This window comes from Rousettus aegyptiacus, unplaced genomic scaffold, assembly GCF_014176215.1.
Source record: "Rousettus aegyptiacus isolate mRouAeg1 unplaced genomic scaffold, mRouAeg1.p scaffold_m13_p_6, whole genome shotgun sequence".
In the NCBI taxonomy this organism is placed as follows: domain Eukaryota; kingdom Metazoa; phylum Chordata; class Mammalia; order Chiroptera; family Pteropodidae; genus Rousettus; species Rousettus aegyptiacus.
Genome location: NW_023416309.1, coordinates 46749655 through 46770619, shown reverse-complemented (window position 1 = coordinate 46770619; position 20965 = coordinate 46749655). Strand labels below are relative to the sequence as shown.

General features: G+C 34.3%; 1 protein-coding gene across 6 annotated transcripts in view; it reads right to left on the bottom strand.

Annotated features, from left to right (window-relative positions):
- Positions 1-20965, bottom strand: part of PDCD4 (programmed cell death 4) — a 25170-nt gene extending 4205 nt beyond the window's left edge. The window contains exons 1-8 of one of the 6 annotated variants that reach the window (XM_016145717.2): positions 20818-20965; positions 16844-16945; positions 12934-13194; positions 11337-11431; positions 9746-9859; positions 7544-7765; positions 5940-6037; positions 4913-5027 (exon numbers count right to left, since the gene is read on the bottom strand). In XM_016145717.2, the coding sequence (XP_016001203.1) occupies positions 4913-5027; positions 5940-6037; positions 7544-7765; positions 9746-9859; positions 11337-11431; positions 12934-13194; positions 16844-16886 (948 nt within the window). In that variant the 5' untranslated portion in view covers positions 16887-16945; positions 20818-20965. Of the gene's footprint in view, positions 1-4912; positions 5028-5939; positions 6038-7543; positions 7766-9745; positions 9860-11336; positions 11432-12933; positions 13237-16843; positions 16950-18579; positions 19334-20817 lie in introns of those variants that run through there. The other 5 variants (XM_016145716.2, XM_016145718.2, XM_036223699.1 and 2 more) reach the window with 5 other exon arrangements.

Below are 20965 nucleotides of genomic sequence, written 5' to 3'. Positions count from 1 at the left end.
GGTGTACACAGCCTGAGTTGGGACCATAATTCAATGTTCCCTGTAAAACAAGGAACCACTAGAGGGCACTAACTGAAAGTCTCAAAATGAACTTTTAGAGTGGCACAAACTCTCACACTTCCATCAGGATGACTTTAAAGTGCACTGGGATCCCCCCCCAAAATGATATATCAAGGCTTTACTAAACAGGGTGAAGATTTCCATAAAGTTTCTCTTTCCTCTACAACTGAAGACTTGAAACCCATTATATAAAACATATGTCAGTAATTCAACTTCCAGTTACAGCTCAAGAGGCAAGTCTTGTCTTTCTTGTTGAAATTTGTACAGTATCATCTCTATGGCTCCAGAGAAAGGAGGGAAAAGACTTTCAGCAAAAGAACTTCAACTAGGAATGTTCTTCTCTATACAGTGCCTGTTAAAACCACCTTTTCACCTAGTGGATGCTCTATGTTGACTAAAAAAAATAATCTCATTTATCTTCTACTTCATATTTCATACTTCTACAATGTATTTCATAAAATGTAAAGTAAAATTTGACCGACAGAATACATCCTATTATGATTCAGAAAATAAATATTTAAAGCATGTCATCTGAATAAAATTTTCACTTTAAAATTATACATTAAATTCTATCAGTTTTCAAACTTTGTTATGTAACAAGTATTTGAATCTTCCCCAAGATTTATAAATACGTGTATACATCTCTAAAAGTCCTCTTTGTCCAACTAGTCCTTCCATATAAAAGTAAATGAATATCCAAATAGTATCAATCTCAAACTCAAATACTGGTAGTTTTGTTTCAATTTTTATCCTGACCATTTTTTTTACAGCTTTATTGAAATATAATAGACAATTAGTTGCTCATATTTACATTGTTCAATTCAGTAAGTTTTTTCCATTACAGTTGGTATACAATATTAGTTTCAGTTATACAGCACAGGGATTAGACATGTACATAATTCCCATTGATCACCCTGATAAATCTAGTACCCCTCTGCCTCTAACATATTATTATATTGACTATATTCCTTCTGCTATACTTTATGTCTCTATGACTATTTTCTAACTATCTATTTGTATTCCTCAATCTCTTTGCCCTTTCTCACCGACTCCCCGACTCCCCACCCATCTAGTAACTCTCAAAACATTCTCTGTATCTATGAATTTGTTTCTATTTTTGTTTAGATTACACATGTATATGAACTCATGTGGTATGTCTATCTGACTTACTCCACTCAGCACAATACCATCTAGGTCTATCATACAATCCTTTTCCAACCCCTTTTAGTCTGTGTCTTTTAATTTGAAGTGAGTCTCTTGTAGGCAGTATATGTAAAATCTTGTTTTCTTATCCATTTGGCCACCCTATCTATTGCTTGGAGCACTTAATTCTTTTCCATCTTAAGTACTTGTTGATAAATATGTTGTTGCTGCCATTCTTTAGTCATGTCTTTGCTACATATTTTTTCCTCTTAAAGAACTCTCTCCAACATTACCTGTAATGCTGACTTGGTGGTGATGAACTCTAGAGCTTTTTCTTACCTGAGAAACTCCTTATTTGTTTCTTTGACTCTTAAATGATAGCTTCACTGGAGAGTCTTGGTTATAGATCCTGGGTTTTTATCACTTTGTATAGTTTGTGCCAAGCCCTTCTGTCCTGCAAAATTTCTTTGAGAAATCAGCTGCCAGTCTTATGGGAGCTCCCTTGTAGGTAACTAACTGCTTTTCTCTTGCTACTTTTAAGATCCTCTTTGTACTTAACCTTTGGTATTTTAATTATCATGTTGTCTCGCTGTGGGCCTCTTTGAATTCATCTTTTTTGGGACTCTCTGAGCTTCCTGGAGTTGTATGTCTAGTTCCTTCATCTATTTCTTCAAATAGGTTTTCAACTTCTTGCTCTCTTCTCCTTCTGGTACCCCTATGATGTGAATGTTGTTAGCCTGACGGTGTCACATAATCTCCTTAAATTAACTTCATTTTTTTTGGATTTCTTATTGTTGCTGTTCTGATTGGCTGTCCTCCACTACCCCATCCTCTGTATCAGTGATTCGAACCTCTGCTTCATCCACTCTACTGATGCCCTCTAATGTACTCTTCATCTCAGACACCATATTCTGCATTTCTGGTTCACTTTTATAATTTCCATCCCCATTTTTATGGGTTAAATTCTTTGATAAAGCTATGAGTTCATCTATTCTTCTAAATTCATTGAGCATCTTACAACCAGTGTTTTGAATTCTGCATCTGTTAGACTGCTTGACTCCATTATTCCTGGAGCTCTGTTCTGTTCCTTCATGTAGGACATGCTTCTTTGTCTCCTCATTCTGGCTGCCTTTCTGTGTCTGTTTCTATGTACTAAGCAAAGCTCCTAAGTCTCCTGGTCTTATTACCATGATGTTCCATGACAGGTATCCAGTGGTACAGCCCTGAAGAGGGGTCCAGCTGGAGTACAAGTTTAATTCCAGCCTGTGCCCCTCCAGGGCTACCTAATCATATTCGGCAAGCAATCTCCAAATGGCTGATACCCGTGCTGTGCTTACAGTTGACTCAAGAAGTCACACCAGAAACTAAGGCTGGGTGCCAGTAATATGACACTTAGAGCAAGGGGCACAGGGCACACTGAGGACACCACTGGATGTGGCTTGGGTAGGGCCGCATGTTAGAAAGGGCAGAGTTTCAGGAAATCCTCTGGGTAGGGCCATCTGTTATCCAGTTTGATGACATCTCAGCTATGGTGGGCACCTGTGACTGCATACTGAGAGCAGGGAGGGCTTAACAGAGGAACAATGGATGCTGCCAGCATTCTGCCTGGGAGAAAGCCTCACCTCTAGCCCTTGCCTCAAAGTCTGACAACTCAAGTTCCCCCATGTGTCCCTAGCACCCCCCCCCACCCCCACGCCGGAGCAGCCGACCCAGCACTGAAGCTCAGTGTGCAAATCCATCACTGCAAAAATTTGCTCACAGTCTGGGCCCTTTTAAGAGGAATGTCTGCACCTGCTGGCTGCACCTGTCACAGCTTCTGTCTCAGTGCTGTGAAACGGGGAAGCCTTGCATCTCTGCGCCCTCTCACTGTTACAGGGTGATTTCTTATTTCTCTCCCTAGTTGTAGTGCCTCTTTTCATTCAGACCTCAGGCGACTCTGCTTGCTCTGTGGTTTTCACCTGAACTCTGGTGTGGTCACAAGAGGCGATGTACAAAGCTACTACCTTCTACGCCATCTTGCTAAGTCCCCATCTGGACCATTTTTTGTTGAGATAATTTACATAACAGAAAATAGTTTGGCAGTTTCTCAAAATATTAATTTGGAGGAGTACAGATGCTCCTTGACTTATTATAGGGTTACGTTCCAATAAATCCATCATCAATTAAAAATGTCCTCAGTCAAAAATGCGTTTAATACACCTAACCTATAGGCATCATAGTTTAGCTAAGCCTACCTTAAATGTGCTCAGAACTTACATTAGCTTAGTTAGGCAAAATCATCTGACTGCCACTGCCCAGCATCACGAGAAATTATATCATACCACATATATCACTAGCTCAAGATAAAAATTCAAAATTCAAAGTACCGTTTCTACTGAATGCATATAGCTTTTGTGCCATCATAAATTCAAAAATCATTAAGTTAAACCATCATAAAATTGGGGTCATTTGTATTACCATCTTAATACTGTATTCTCATCCATAAACATAGAATATCTATTCATTTAGGTCTTTAATTTTTCTCAATGTGTGGTTTTAAGCGTACAAGATTCTCATTTCTTTTGTTATACTTATTCCTAAGCATCTTAATTTTTATGCTATTGTAAATGTAATTGTTTTCTTAATTTTATGTCAAATCATTCACTGCTAACATATAGAACTTGAATTCTACATGTTGATTTTTTATTCTGCTATCTTGATGAATTCATTTATTAGTTAATCGTTTGGTTTTTTGCTTTTTTTGTGTAGATTCATCTGGCTTTCCGTATACAGATCATGTCAGCTGGGAATAAAGATAGTTTACTTCCTTTCCAATCTTGGTGACTTTTATTTCATTTTTCTGCCAAAGTGCCCTGGTATCTTGACTGTTTTTATACCTCAATTTTTCTAATAATTTTTTAATTTTTTAAAAAGTTATTAAAATCATAATATTACAAATGCCAACTTACCTAAACACACATAAAAGCAAAAATAATCAATGCATTAACTATATTTTAAGTTCTTAACACTCTAAGTATACATATTATTAATATATTAAGTAAAGATTATACTCTAAAATCAGAAGCACATAAACTATAAATCTAATTTTCCTAAAAATCTGCAAATAAGATTCGTTTTTCTGGTTTCTTTCTACAGAATATCATTTTACTGCCAAAAAAAAAAAAAAGAAAAGAAAACCCCAGAGAAAAATGGCATTTTAATGAATAAATCAATTACTTTTTCTTTTAAAGTATGCACACCTGTAGTGAACCTCCTTATAAAAGTCTACCACCCTGACCTACTATAGTGTTTGTAATTCATTAGTTTATAACCTGAGATGACCTGGTTTCGAATTGCTCATATAAAAAGAGATGTTTACTGTATAACTACAAAATAGAAAGTCTTATTTTAATAGTATTTGAAAAGTTTTAAATAGCAACATAAGAAAAAAGACTACATGCATTCCTTTGAGGTTCATACACAGCTTCTAATTATTCAAGAAAGTCCTTTTAACAGTCTCATTTTTAAGTCAGAAAAACCATACAAATTTCGTAACAATTATATAATTATTACTTAATTCATAGCAGAAAATATATAATGTAAAGCCACACATACAAACATTATTCAATTTTCCATTTATAGCTGTAAAACTGAACCTAATTTCTATCCACAAAAATACCAGCTAGACAAATACATGTAAATTAACTTAAAAATAATACCCAATAGCTACCTCTTTAACAAGGCGATTAACCGACTGCTGCCCACCTCCAGAACCCCACACACTGTCTTTGCGTTTTCCACCTTTAGACATACTCAGGAGCACAGTAGCCTTGTCCAGAGCAGCTCTACAAATAAATTAATAGATAAATGTAATTTTGACACTTGGACATGCTTCAGGTTGACCAAATTATGAATAAAATTGAGAACAACATATCCACAAAAAGCTTTCACATAACATAAAAGCAATCTAAAATTCACAATTCTTAATAAACTATTTCAAAATAAAAAGTTGGCAAAAAAAGTTGCTTCTCATATTAAATATTCTCATACTCCATTATTTCCATTCCTCAGTCAATAAAAATCTAATGGCATCGGAAATTAAGTGGTCTATACTGAGAAAAAACATTTCACATAAAACTTTACTTAGATCCATGCTTTCCTACCAAGGTGACCATTCCACTATGACCTGAAGTGGTCCTAGAAAATTAAATTAACAACACCTCAGAAAACCTTAGACATGGCTAAGTCCAATTCTAAGTTTCTAGGAGTTATAAAAAATCATATAGCATAACTCCCAGATATCACATTTGGTTTATAATTATGCCAAAGAACAAGCATGAAAAACATTATTTCTTAAGATTTCTACAGCAGATAAATACAAAATTGAAAATGGGGCTGGCTCCTTTGTTAATAACTGTCCATCTTATTAGAATATTAAATAATTACAAAATGCTAAAACCTGAAGGGACCTTAAAGAACACTCTGAAGTCCAATCCTTTCATTTTATAAATAAGGAAACTGAGGCCCAGAGAAGAGTGGCTTGACATGAAAATAGAAAACCCCAGAACTTCTGCATCACAGTACTGTCTTCTTCCTATTATGTCATGCCAATAACCTCTTAATTTTGTTTTAACAATGGAGAATACACACAGATGACAAATAGATGTCCATTATGTCTGATTAATTCAAGTGTCATTTCAACAGAATCCTGTAGAAGTTTACATTGTTTTGAAATTCGAAGTAGGCAATTTACTTACCTAGCCTGTACGCAATCTACAGTTCCTTTGTAACTATCAATATAGGTATTACATAAAATTCCATCTCCAACAGCTCTAGCAATAAACTGGCCCACCAACTATAATAAGAAAAAAAAAGCTATATATAAAAATCTAACATAAATCTTTATAGGGCACAATATCTAAATACATAAATGATTAAAACTGGTTAAGCTACACAGTCGATACCTAAGACATGTTGGAATACTCAAAAAATATCTACTTAGCACCTACTAGTTATACTTGGCATACACTCCCGTATCTTAACCTTGAAATTACGTGCCATCGGAGAGAGGTCCACATCTGCTTTGTTCACTACTGAATGAATCCTCAACACCTTGCACACTGCCTAAAACAGAGTACTTGATCAAAAATACCTGTTAAGTCAAAGACAGTGTCAAGGGAAACCTCTCTTCTGAAAAAAAAAAAAAATGGACTAGGTTTTCTCAAAAAACTATTCGATTAAAGTTTATCTTATTGATAAAAAATTGTGTAGAAATATTTATCTTAAAGTATGTTTAAAGCATTTTTTATAAAAATCAGAAACAACTTCAGCGTCCAAATAAAGGTAGTTACATGGTATACTATATGGCCACAGGGAAATGTATTTACCACATATTTACCATATTTTTTGGTGTAAGAAAAATCAAGTTTACAAAACTGCACTTTCAGTATGATTCCATTTTTTATTAGAACAAAAAGTGTACTAATTTATAAAAACCATACATTGATATATACCCACAGAAAGTAGAATGGGAGATTTAACACCAAAATGTTAATAGTGATTATTTTTGCTGGCCTGTTTTGGCTTTTATCTGTCCAAAATTCTATAATGAATATGAACTTATGTAATCATTTTATTAAAGGTAGTATTAGCATAAAAGGAAAAAAAAAATCCAGGTTTAAATCATAGCTCAATACCTGACAGAGACTACCGTCTTTCATAAGAAAGTAATACAAACAGCATTTAGGAATTACCCAACCTATACTCTATTCCTAAATTAATGCTTAAGTGCTCCTACCTTGATTTAAAATTTTGGTCAAATAAAACAGCGACAATTTCACACATTTTCAATTTCAAACCAGAAAGTCATATTTATGGTGGCAGCACATATTAAATCTAATAAAAGTATAAAGCTTTGAGGACAGAATTTAAACAGAAGCATAAATTGTGAATTTTCTAATTATTTCCTCACAAAGCTACAAAAGGGAATAGTTTTATGATTATCTTTATAATAAACATTAGTTAACAATCTACATTTTAAAAATCCTATTTCATAAAAGAGATTAACTATATAGAATAGAGAATATACAGACAGCAAAAAGTGACCTAAAAACTATACAAAGCATGGAGGCGGGGGGGGGGAGGGGAGTTAGATTTAAAATTATAGTATGATGAAAATGTTTGGGGAAAAAAAAACAGCTGGTAAAAAATACACTACAATGTTCTAGGGCTATTTTTGTATGGTAGGAAATACGAGCCATATTTTCCTATTTCATCTACTAAAATTTCCTAGGAGTATGTATAATTTCTGTAAGTGGCAGGGTAGTGGGGGAAGAGAACGAACAAAAAGAATTATACAAACCTGTGGTGCTCTAGGAGTATCCAATGCTAATTCAGGCAGATCTTTCAATAATTTATCAAATGATTTTTCTACATCATTTGTGCTCATTACTGTCCCACAAAGGTCAGAAAGAAGCTTAGATGTCATTTCTCTGTGACTAGCCTTTCCCTCCAATGCTAAAGACACTGCCAACACTGGTACTCCACTTTTCATTTCACCAAGATTTAAATCTCTTAGCATTTCCTAGTCAAAAAAAAAAAAAAAAGGTTATGTCACTGCCTCTAGTCAATATAATTCTATTTTTGAAAAGTCAAAATTGGATCTATATCTCCTTACCTATTCCTCTTTGGAAATAATTAGAGAAGCAGTTACATTTTGAGAAATAGGATAAATACATCTTACTCTGCGCATATAATTAAATATTAACCCACTTTGCCAAGCTTTAACTGTCTGAACATAAGTAAACTCAAGAACGTGAATTACACCTAGTTTTATTACTAAGTTTGGTGTTAGGAGTTAACCCTCTGCCTTATAAATTGTTGATATTATTTCTAGGAATATTGTTTTATGAGCATTTATAGAGAGATTCATTTTACATTATCATAAGCTGTTTATATTCTACTTTTCATTAAAGCTTTCTCTTCACACAAAAGTTACTTCATAGTTTCACATAGAGCTTAATACAAGATCTTAAATCATTATTATTAAGTGGTATTGTTTTAAATGCTGAGATAAAGTTAAAATTTCCTATTAAAAATATAACAGCAGTGGCTAATATTTATTAACCACTGATAATGTATCAGGCAGGTATTGTAACAGCTACTTTACCTTATTTACTCAAAACAACTCTTTGAAGGAGTTATTATCACCAAACTCAACATAAACAAAACACGAAAAAACTTAAGTGTTTGCTGAAGGCACACAGCCGGAGCAGCCAAGCTGGAAGTGGAACAGAGGCAGTTTGACCCTAGAGATTAATTTCTAACTCAGTTACTTAAAGTGCCTTCCTTTTTATTTAGTTTTCTCAGAATACTTAAATCATGGTATACTACTAAAGAAGTGCCAGAACTATTTTCACAGGCACCTAACTAGTGTCCTTATTAGTAGTCTCTTCCCACTCCATTTCATCTCCTGGACTGCGCCTGAACAGCTAATTCACTGCCTTTAAACACGATAATCCTCCTTCCTGGAAAACCCTCTCCAGCCGTCTTACCCTGGCAAACGCCTAACCATACTTAGATGGCTCAGAATCATCTCTTCTATTACTCTCCATTTTATGTTCCAGAACACTCTGCTCACAGTACTATACTACTCAGTTAATAAAAACACAGCATACTATTGGTTCCATGCTAGGTAGATAAGATGATTCCAACAGTCTTGCTCTCATAAGACTTAAATTCTTCCTCTACAATAGAATATGTTACATTTTAATAATGTTTATATATAATTTTCCTCACTTCACTGAGCTTCAAAAGGGCAAGAGCCACCTATTACAAATTTCTCCACGTGGTATGCACTGAACAAATGTTTTATATTCAAATCCTACAAATCGAAAGATATCGTACCTCATGGTATCAGACAAACCAAGAAAGCCCAGTCTGAATTAAAAGGATCTAAATTATAAAAATCTTCTAGAGAGTTGCAATTTTATGTTAGTAATCCTAATAACCAAACCAGTAATTTTATTTTACCCTTTTAGATTTACTTTATGAACAATTTATAACACAGTAAATGTTCCCATAACAAATGATCACATTTGCAGTCTTAGTTTCCGTACACATTCCTTTTCAAACCTTTATCTGTATTCTTTTTTGGACAGAGTAAAAATTTTATCCTACTCCTAAGCATTAAACTAAGTGTCAAAAAAATGGAACTAAGTTAAGCATTTTGAACAGAGATCCCTCAAGAGACTTCGGAAAGTCCATAAATGCCTTGAAGTTGTTAAAATTATATTTTATAAACTATTAATTATAAAAGTGATTAAAATATTGTGTTGTGTTATTATTCAGTGAAACAATGGTACATAGCCCTCATCAGATCCTACATAGGTTAAGAACTGGTATAAATTCATGAAATTTTACTCCATTTCTTAGTTAGAAATTCATTTATGTAAAAGAAAATGCTTAAACTTATTCAATGATCCAAGATCATTCAGATATGTTTTGCTATTAATAGTGCTTTCTCTCCTGTATGAAATAAATTTATATGCAACTTTAAACCTACTGCAACTTCATTAGTATCTCCATGCTCAAAATATTCCTGTATGATTGGTGTTAAAGTCTTCTCAAATGCCGTTTCATCCAAAGGCAAGACTACAGTTTCATAAACACAGTTCTCCTGGAAGGGAATAAAGAAAAAACCTTCAGATAAACTGAAATTGTTTTATAATTTTATATTCTAACTAGTTAGTAATCCCAATTCAGGGATAGAGGACATACTACATGCTTTGATCACTTATATAAAAATGGAACCTGTCTCTGTTCTTTTACAAAATGTGAACACAATAAATCAATAGATAGATTAAAACCACTAACCACAACAAATATATATAATATGACTTGCTCCTCATCCCTCATATCCTAATTCTTTATCTCTCATAAATCAATCTTTGAGTGACCAAAAAGCTTTAAGACGGCTTCCTATCTTACCTAGTACTTTCATCAAAACTTCATGTTTTAAAAATACGAATTAGGAACCAAAGCCTTCATGATGATTATTACCATAATAAAAATCCCTATAACAAAAATCTATGTTACAGTGACTAAAAATGCTCTAAGGAAAAGCACTATTAAACTGAAACTTCAAAAAGAAGAAAGATTAATGTCCATTAATCTTCTATCTCTTCTCCTCTGTGAAATCACTGAAATGTTCATATGCAACTAGTGGCTGGCTTCAGTCTAAACAGATATACTTGAAGACTATATACTAAAATTAGAATATTTAGCCAAGATTCTATAGTATTTAAATCCTACCAGTTTTAAAATATATTTTTCATGCTCTCTTAGAAATATTTCCAAGTCCAACTTAGCTAATACAGATAAGTACATACATACAAACAATACACAAAAACAATCTAATATATACCCTGATAATTTGTCTAAAATTTTCATCTCCGCATCTTGTACAGATAATACTTTATGCAGAATTGTGGGGAATGGGGAGGAGGAAGAGTAAATGCAGGTACAGGACAAAACAAGTTACATTAATTATTAAAGTTGGTGAAGCTGGAAGATGAGTACAAATAGATTCATTATGCCATTCTACCACTGTATAAGTTAGAAATTTTCCAACTAAAAAATGTATAGTCTATTAAAAATTTACATTCTCAGCATGCTCTAGAAAAAAGATTCACATTTCAAATTAGTTACCATCCTAAACAGTAATATTTAAAAGTTTAATAACTACAAGTCTTTTATGATGTTCAAAAAAATATATATTCAAGTCTCATTACTACAGAAACTACATTAACCCAAAAGAATTTACTGAAAAATACTCAACTTGATAATCTAGGTAAACTATAAAGATCTACTTTTGACTCGCTTCAGAAACCAAATGAAAATTATACATATGTTACTACTGTTAACTTGGTTTCCTAATCTAAAATTGGCCTAAAAGCCCAATGGTACTAAGTATATATGTGACATACACATACTGATCTATGTACATATACATTACACACACTACCTATAGTCATATATATGACTTGACAGTTATAGAGTATCTGATTTGACAAACGTATGAACAAATTATAAACACGAAATCAAAAAACTTTTAAGAATTTAAATATATGTTTAAAAAATAAAAACACTAATACCTGGTCATCATCATAGTTAGGATCTTTCACATCCACCTCTTCCACATCATATACCTGTCCAGGTGTACCCCAAACACCTTTGCCTCCTGCACCGCCTGAAAAAGTTTAGAATTGAGAGAGCAGAAAGTTCAAAGTTCATAAATTAAATTTAAGAGCAATCTGAAATAATTCTAGATGTTCAGATGTCAACTAAAATAACAGCTAAAAAACTAATTTCTGTTAGTTTTTTTTCCAGTTGAGAGTTATACTTTAAATCCCTTATTTATTCAGATCACTGTTTTTTCAGTAATGGTTAGATACTGTATATTTCATAAACATCAAGTTATAGCTTATAAAGTTCAAACTAAAAAGGCAGCTACTTTAAAATAAAAGCAAAAACAAAACAAAGATCAGAAAAACAGCTGTACCAGGGAACTCAAGAGAGATGATATTACAGTTTAGCTCTAAATTTTGACATTTCTTGAGACCAAAAAAGTATGTTGAGCCAGTAAGAGATGGCATAGAAAACTCAACAAGAAATTAATGAAGAAGAACCATGACCATGATGTTTTAAAGTCAAATACTTTTTAAATATAAAAGTACATTTCAAACTATACTTTGCAACTAGCTATGTTAAAAATATCTAATTGCTATTTAAGTATTAACAGCACTAATCATTATTTCTCTCTACTCCTACATGCAAGCCGACCAGAAGTTTAACAATTTCAACTTTCAAAGCTGCTTTTCTAGATAAACTTACTGAAATATTTTTCTGTCTCAATATATTGAATTATGTTAAAAGAAATTTGCAGTATCGCCAATATTTTTTGGAGGTATTTATTTTATACCTAGAGTATAGTCTGTCCCACCAGAGCAAAACAGAATCTGAGAACCAGGTTCCATTTTGATCCAGCCAGTGATTGTAGAGCCATTCGACAAGAATAACAATTTTGGACACAGCAGAAAAAACATTTTGCGAGAATTCTAGGTTACAAATTGAAACTCCTATCATTCAAAAGCTGGTGAAATCTCTAAATTTTTATCAAAATCTATTACAGACAAAAGCTGAGAAATGCCTCATTCAGCAAAAAATTTAAGTACCTAATTTGCCAGTTACCACTCCAGGCACTGGAGATCAGGCAGTGAAACAAAGCATTCAACTCCAGTACGCAAAATAAATAGAGCTAAAGGAAATTCGGTATGAGAACTATATAATCATTACAATTCTTATACAGATATTACCAATCAAATTTATCATGTATACTTTGCAATGGACATAATTAGATTCATTAGACAACTGATATAATGAATTCCTAACCCTATTTCTTTCTAGCAAAGTTAGAGAGTACATGCACAATTCATAACTGAAAAACATCACTGTGTACTTTGCTGGAAATAAAAAAATTCTGCTCAAGAAAATTAAATCTTTTGAAACACAAAGAAAGGCTCAACGTAAAGAAAAAGTGGGATGATCCTCAGATTACCATGTAAAAATAAATACAAACCATAAATCTCATTATTGTTTAAATTTCTCTCATTCCTAGAAGAAGAAAACTGTATTACAAGAAACCAGACAATCTTTTTTCCCATTTGTTCTTTAGGTATGGTATATACCAACCTTTCTTTGGTAGTCCTCTTCCTTTCCCAGACCTGGATCGCCTATCTAGTAACCTTCCCTTCGGACTGGTTGGTACAGTTACTCCACTTCTAAGGGCTTCGCTTCCGTTATCACTGACTGAATCGCCTCTGCCAGAGTCCCGGGATGAGTTTTTCCGTAGTCGCCTTTTTGCCTTGGCGTTAATTCTAGCTTCACTAATGGAGGATGCCGAAATCCAATTTCCATTTATCTCATTCTTTATGTCTTCAGTCCCAGCATTTTCTTCATCACCAGAAAAGAGAGAGTCACTTAAGTTATCAGGATCTTAAAGAGGAAAATGAAGAAAGAAAATCCTAAGTAAGTATTTTAACTATTTAATGTTATACTAGTTATATCAGGTTGAATCACATGAAATTACTATTTTTGTAGGTCAATGATGGTCACAAATTGGCAATTTTATATGGTTCAATCTAATAAATGACAAGTAAATAGGATTACTTTTCACATTATCGTGGAACGTAAACTAAGGCATTGACTCTTAATGAACAAAGTTTAATGACAGCATGTTATCTCACGTACTTAGATCATAAAATATAAAATATATATTAATATAAACACTAAATATAAAACCTTTAGGCTTTTGTGAGCTGAGAGTTAAGCAATTGGAGATAGTAAGAAAACTTGAAAGAGAGGAAGATAAACAAATATTTACAGAATGCCTATTATTTATCAGGTGTTGTGTTGGCACTTTGTCATTTATCCACAAGTGTGAGAGCTATTTATTACATCATTTATACAGATAAGGAAACTGGCTAAAAATGTTTAGATAACTTCTTAAACATCTTATGATTAATTAGATATTTAGTAAACATTACTAATCTGAAGAACATGAAAGGGATTTGGCAAATAAAGTGATCACATGACTACTGTTGAAATGTTCATTGCTTTCAAAGTCATCATCTCAAAGTCCTAATTCATCTCTCCAAACTTGACTCATATTAATCATCCTCTGAAAATCTTCCAGCCTAACTAAGATTTGTGCATTACTCCCTGAAAGACAGCAACGTATCTGAAGTTCCCAATGGTCTCCCGTTGAGAATGTCATCCTCACAGCTCCTTTCAGTTACCAAAATCCTTTAGAATATAGCTCAAGTCTTACCTCCTCCATTAAAACTTTCCTAGCAATTCTAGCCACAATAATATGCTCACACACTGCTCATTCACCACATCACAGAAATCACTTTTCTTTTTATATGGCAGTCCTGCTTTTCCAAATAAGCTCAAAAGAGGAGCTGTACTTGTCTGCTTAGCACCTAGGAGAATATCCTCCATACTATCAAATCATATTTGTGGAAATCAATTGACAGACATTAAATTAGGCTTTGCTCTTAAACTCTGTAAATCAAAGCTACTAATTTAGTTATCCCTGGGCCAGGGATACTAAAATACTTAAACTGTCCTTTGGAGTACTAAAGTATTCAATTTAAACATTTCCCATACTTGAGTTTCTTTTTTTCAAAAACTTTAGTATCTTTTCAAATATGTATGTGAGTCTGAAGCAGTAGACAGATCTAGGTATATTTTATCTATTAGACTTTACATTTTTTAATCCATGTTTATAGCAATTGCTCTTTTATATTTCGCTACTCACCTAAGCTTTAGGGTTCCAGAACCACTATGCTCTTTGAGAAAACCAAAATTAAAGATTTTTAAAAACTTGAGTATGGAATGCAGTGAATTCAAAATTTTCTGTGTACTAACTCATTTTTCTGAATTCTCTGACATCTCAATGGTCACCAATTCTACCCGTATTACCACTGCGCCAATCACATTTTCAATTACTGGTCACTGAGTGGCATAATAAGAATTAACAATATTAGCACATTTTCCTTTGTTACAAACATAATATGTGTTATGGGAATGACACTATATCTTAATAACAAACCTTGGGAGAGGGTATTTATACCTCAGTTTTACACATGAGGACACTGAAGGTCATAGCAAATAATCTACTTCCCCAAATTAACAAGGTTGGTAAAAGTAGAAGTTGAAATTAGTACACTAGTCTGTCTAACTTAACTATTTGCTACAGGAAGAATTTACTGCAAGTATTGAAGAACTGTGAGTCTTTTATTTTATGGTATTACTTATTGAGGCATCAAGAACAAACAACTAGAACTTGCTTTAGTCAGAAAACAAAAAAAGTATAAAACTTAGAACTGTGCTACCTAACAGAAATAAAATGCAGGCCAAATATGTAATTTTAAATTTCCTAGTAGCCATATTAAAAAAAACAGGTAAAATTAATTTTAACATACTTAATTTAATCTAATAGATCTGTTAGATCATTTCAACATGTGGTTAGTCAATACAAAAAGTTACTAAAGTATTTTACCTTCTTTCTTCCATACTTAGTCTCTTGAAATTTGGTATTTTGTACCTGCAGTACATCTCAATTCAGATAATTCACATTTCAAGTGCTTGATAAGCACACATAGCTAATGGCTATGTGTAGAAAAGCAGCAATTACCAGATATAATGTGTGTCTGCGTGTGTGTGTACAATGGAATATTATTCATCCATAAAAAATGAAATATTGCCATTTATGACGACACAGATAAACTTATGTGTATTATGCTATGTGAAGTAAGAAAGACAGAAAAGGTAAAAAACTCAACAACTTCACTCAGATGTGGAATATAAAAAAAAAAGTAAACTAACAAATACAAACTCATAGATACAGACAATAAAATGGTGGCTCCAGAGGGAAAAGAGGGTTAGGGAAGGAGAAATGGGTATGGGTGTCAAACATATGGTAAAGGAAGGAAACTATAAACTTTGGGTGAGAAGCATGCAATAAAGTACACAGATGTTCAACTATAATCTCATATACCTGAAATCTGTTATTAACCAATGTTACTCCAATACATTTTTTAAAAATATAAATTATTTTTTAAAAATTACCACCTACATGTGAAATATATTCTTAAACTGTATTATTACCTTCCTCACCTCAATGAAGAATGAGCATGATACCCATTTATAATCCTAAAAAAAAGGTACAATACTCATGTAGCTATTGTACATAGCAGCTTCAAAATAATTATTGTAGCAATTTTTTTCAACTATAGTTTTCTAGTACTTTAAACAGATTTGTCAACACAAAATGGTAAAAAAGTTTCAACTTCAAAGATTAAAAAAAGCAAAAACATTAGTGCTAAACTTTTTTACAGATCAAAGCAAGCTATACAACTTGTACACAACAGTGCGGTGAATTAGTAACTGAAATATGAAGCTGTATTAAAAAGTGAAATGAGAGATTTTTTCAATATTAATAAAATTATAAAACAAAGAATTTTCTAAAATATACTAAGATGAAAAGTGCTCACTATTCAGAATATTTCAAAATCATAATTAACCCTCTACAAAGATTCTGAAAGCTAAAAATACCTTTAAAGTTGTCTGAGTTACTCAGCATTTAGACATCTATTTAAAAAAAAAATCTTTATAACTGCTATTGAAATATCATAACAAGGGAAAATACTCATAGGTAATTTCTAAAATATAAATTATTAGTAAAGATATCAAAAGATAGCAATAATAGCTGATGTTGCAGAAATCACTGACTAGCTCATGTGAAAATATTAATGAGCAGGTTCACTATTATACATTCTGCGTAATAGTTTATTACAAATAGTGGACAACAGAATTATGAAATGTGAAAAGACAGGCAGAAAAATAAGGATGTGATGGATTTCTATAAAAATAAGAATCACAAATTTAAGTTTAAAAATAACATGACCTATTTTCTTATAGCATAAACAAGATGGTTTTTAAAGTAAAGGTAGTCTTAAGATCCTGTTTTCATAAAATTTCATATTGCCTGAAACTAGCTCATAATACAGTGAAGGTTCAAGATAGTAATACTTACCTGTGGTGTTTACATTCAGTATCTGTTCATTTTCTACATCCATTGTTCCTTTAATCTCACTTGCACTAATTAAATTACCAAACGGAAATCTTCCTTTGGAATCTTTCTTTAAAAAGAAAAAAAAGTTTCATACATTCCAAGCTGATATAAATAAGGTCAATTCAATTTAATTACACTGTAAAAAAAATTACCACATAATTCCATTTTTTTTTTTAAAGAGTTCAATTTACTTTCGGAGACATCTTAGCCTAAATAACATTTAGTTTCAATCTTCTTGACAGGTGTATCTGTGTCCAAAAAAAAGCCTGTATTTCTGGATGTGCAAATCACCCCTTTAACTTAGAATTAAAAGATATTGCTATACATGTTTACTTCAAGTTAGAGCAGTATACGCACACTTGAAATTTTTAGCAATAACAGGCTTCATAATTAATCTGATATACATATTAAATAATTTGCTACCAATGAATTATGAGTACTACAAAATATAAACAACATACTTTTGTTTGATCGAAAATATCATGTTTGTGTTACTTTTCAAACTACAACATATCTGATGACAGATATTTCTGACATTTCGTCATGTAGGTATCTATAATTATTGTTCTAAGACTTTGAGATTGGGAGAAAGTTTTTAACTGGTGTTTTCCAACACAAGAGTATTATTGTTATAGCTTGAAAAATGGATTTTTAAAAATCTTACCTACTTTAGAAAGGAATAAGTACCATGACATTAGCATCTCAGTATTTTAGACTTCAGTTTCAAAATGGCTTAAAATTTACTAATGCTGGATGTAAGATTTTGATGAGATTGGTTATCTTTTATTTAGACACTTAACAGTGATATTAACCCAATGTTATTTGAAAGAAAGGCTATCAAAATATATTTTCATGAGAACTATTCTCCAGAAACTATAACCAAGTATGATTTCAGAATCTCTCTGGAAATATTTTTCAAACTGTGGTTTACAGTATTAATCTGTTTAAGTCATAAAGGTTAGATATAAAAAATTACAGTTATTTACAATCATTTCACTAGCAGTGTGCTCTTATGAATATACAAATTAATGAACTACAGAAAAACATATCTTTCTCATATAACTATTCAATGTCATTTTAAAATGATCTATGATGCTTCCTGGGACTCAAAAGTAAAATTGACTTTTAAATTCTTCAATATATACTATTTTAACATCTTAAAAGTTTATAGCCCTTTTCTCCAGAAAAGGGTATTATTTCGTAAAACTAAACACACCTCATGTTAAAATTAGAAACTTCTTAATATGGCATAATCCTTAGGCTACTAAAATGTTAATATGTTGCTTCAGAAATTAACAAAATGGTGACACCACTAATTCTACTTAGAATAAAGATATGTGATTCGCTATAAATACCTTTTAATATCGTGATTCCCACCAACTCTGGATTTAAGGGGGAAAAAAAACCTAAAAATGTATACGTAAAGATACATATAGGAATAAATATAGTTTGCAAACCTAAACATTTAGTGTCCTCCATGGCTGAAAATGCTTATGTTTCATTTCTGTTATAGTAAACTGAAAATGTTACATGTATGCAGTTTTGTACACTTGTTACATTAAAGTCTTTCATACTTGTTATAATGGAGAAAATTTTTCTGCAGAACCTAGCTAATAGAGGAAATAAAGTGATTATAACTGATGTTTACAAAGTCCTTTATATTTCAAAAAGAATTTCACATGCATTATTTCATATACCTCTCAGAACAGTCTTGAGGTAGGTACTCCACTCTGCACACAATTAAACAGATCTGAGAAGGTAGGTGATCTGTCCACAGAGAGTTGCTCTGTGGAAAAATCAGGATTAAAATCTAGACCTTTTAAATCCAGTCCAATTTGCACAAGTTCAATACAAGATTTTAGTATCCCACAGGAAGATTCTTTTTAGGGTTAAAACAGACTACTGTTTTTGTATCAAATTTTGAAATACTGCTTTTCAAACATTAAAATAGTATTTATTTTAAACTATTATACAGAAGACATTCAGTTGCGCAAAGAAAATGATCAGGTAATGACTATCACCTATTATTTACCAAGTTTGTTTTTATCAAGTAATCATTAAAAAAAAAAATGCCAACTGTGTCCTCAGGCAATGATAATGCAATCAAGAACTCAGTCACACTTGATAGCAAACACGTTTTTTAAGAGTTTAGAGGATAAAGATATGTTCCATGTCTTTAGTCCTCAAAGTAGTAGGGTTTTTAAAGTTTAACAACCCTGAAAATTTTTGCCCAATCCTTAAGATTTTTGCCCCAAATTTAAGAAAATATAAAGCAAAAAATCTAAATCCCACATCCTGTATACTGTTACAGAACTAATTTCCAATAAGAATACAAAACTATGAATGTAAGTTAGACAAAATTAAGGCTGAAATGAAACCGTTTTCATTTCTCCAACGTGTTTCAAAAAAACATACAATCTTAAGTATTCAATTGCCAAGACATTCCCTAAAGAGAGACTGACCCACCCATCCCACTGCCCCAAAAATCTATTTCCTGAAACTATACCTGATTAACCATTCCGACAGTTTTGGGAGTCAAGTTTAGTCCATGTTAACTAGAAAATTATTTGTATTCATTCCAGGACTACAATCACAGCTAGTCAGCAACTTAAAACCAGCTAAAATTACTTAACCAGAATGATGCAAAGTTGAGTACAGAAAATATCCGTGTCATTTTTTTTGCACTCCTAGCAACTATTTTTACTACAACAGAAAAACTAATCAAAATAAAATTCAAAGGTGCCTGCTGAGATATTAAGGAATTTAATAAACATTATTAAGGAAGACTAGAGCATAAACATCGATAATTAAATTTAGAGCACATCTGCAGTGGTTCCTTTTTTAAAAAGTTACGTGGCGGTTTCCTAAAAAGCGTTACATGAGCAAGGAGGCCAAAATTCTAAAACTCAACAGTAAAAACACGCGTCAAAACACGCGGTGGCTTTTCTTTTCCTCGGGAAGCTGCATTTTTAATCGTTTCGATCATCTGTAGATAGTACACCGTTGCTGGCTACGTAGCCAGTTCTCACAAGGACACGAGGAGAAGGGCGATATTGACGTCTGCAGACCGTTCTGAAGCTCTCGCAAAAAAAAAAAAAAAAAAAAAAACAACCCTCCTCGTGTACGTTGCAGCACCAAATTGACAAATGCAACAGACCCACCATGCTTTTCACAGAAAGGGGGCTCACTTCCTGTCTTTGTTTTCTCTGGAAGATTTCATTTAAACTGGGGGGAAAAACCCCAAGCCTCTGCCCGAGGAGCGGCGCGGCGAAGTTGGCGCAGGGCTGGGCGGCGGGCGCGCGTGCACTTCCCAGCGCCGCCCCCACCCCCAACCCCGGCGCGCGCGGCCCCTTCCTCAGCAGCGGGGCCCGCTTCCCTGCGGCGGGCGCAGGCCCCGCCGGCCCCCGGGGGTGCTGGGCCGGGCCGGGGCTCCGGGGCGCCAAGGGCCAGGGCCCGAGTCTGGGTGGGCCGGGCCGGGGGTCGCCTGTTCAGAGGGCCTCCAAGGAGGCCGGGGGGGCGGGGAGGGTGCAAACCTCGGTTAGGCCAGAAACGCGCCTCCCAACGCCTCCTCGCCCAAATTAAAATGAAACCTCGGCCTCCGCGGGGACGAGCAGGGGCCCCTCGCCGAAGCTCGCGCCGCGCGCCCGGCTGGGAGGGGAAGGGGAACGGGGGTGTGGGCCGGCGCCGCCGCGCTCCGGGCCCAGAAGGGGAGAAGCGGGGCCGGCTCTCCGCAGCCCGGGCGTTGGGGCGGGCGCGGCCAGGCCTGCGGGGCTCGGACGAGGCGGCCAGACCCCTGTCCCACCCACGCGGACCGGGCTCGGCCGCGGCCTCCACGCCCCCTCCCCCTCCCAACGTGCGGCTGCCTCCGAGGAGACCTGGGCTGGGGGAGACGGCGCGGTTCTCCCGAGCGTGCGAGCCGCGCCGCAGGTACTGACCCCTCCGGCCACTGCCGCCGCCGCCACCTGCCCAGATCCCTGGTCCGCCGGTCTGAGCCCCCTCCTCCGCCTCTACCGCTGGCGCCGAGCGTCTCTGGCCCCTCTCGCTCTGTTTGTTTTTGTTTTGTTCTACCCAGTAACACGGGGG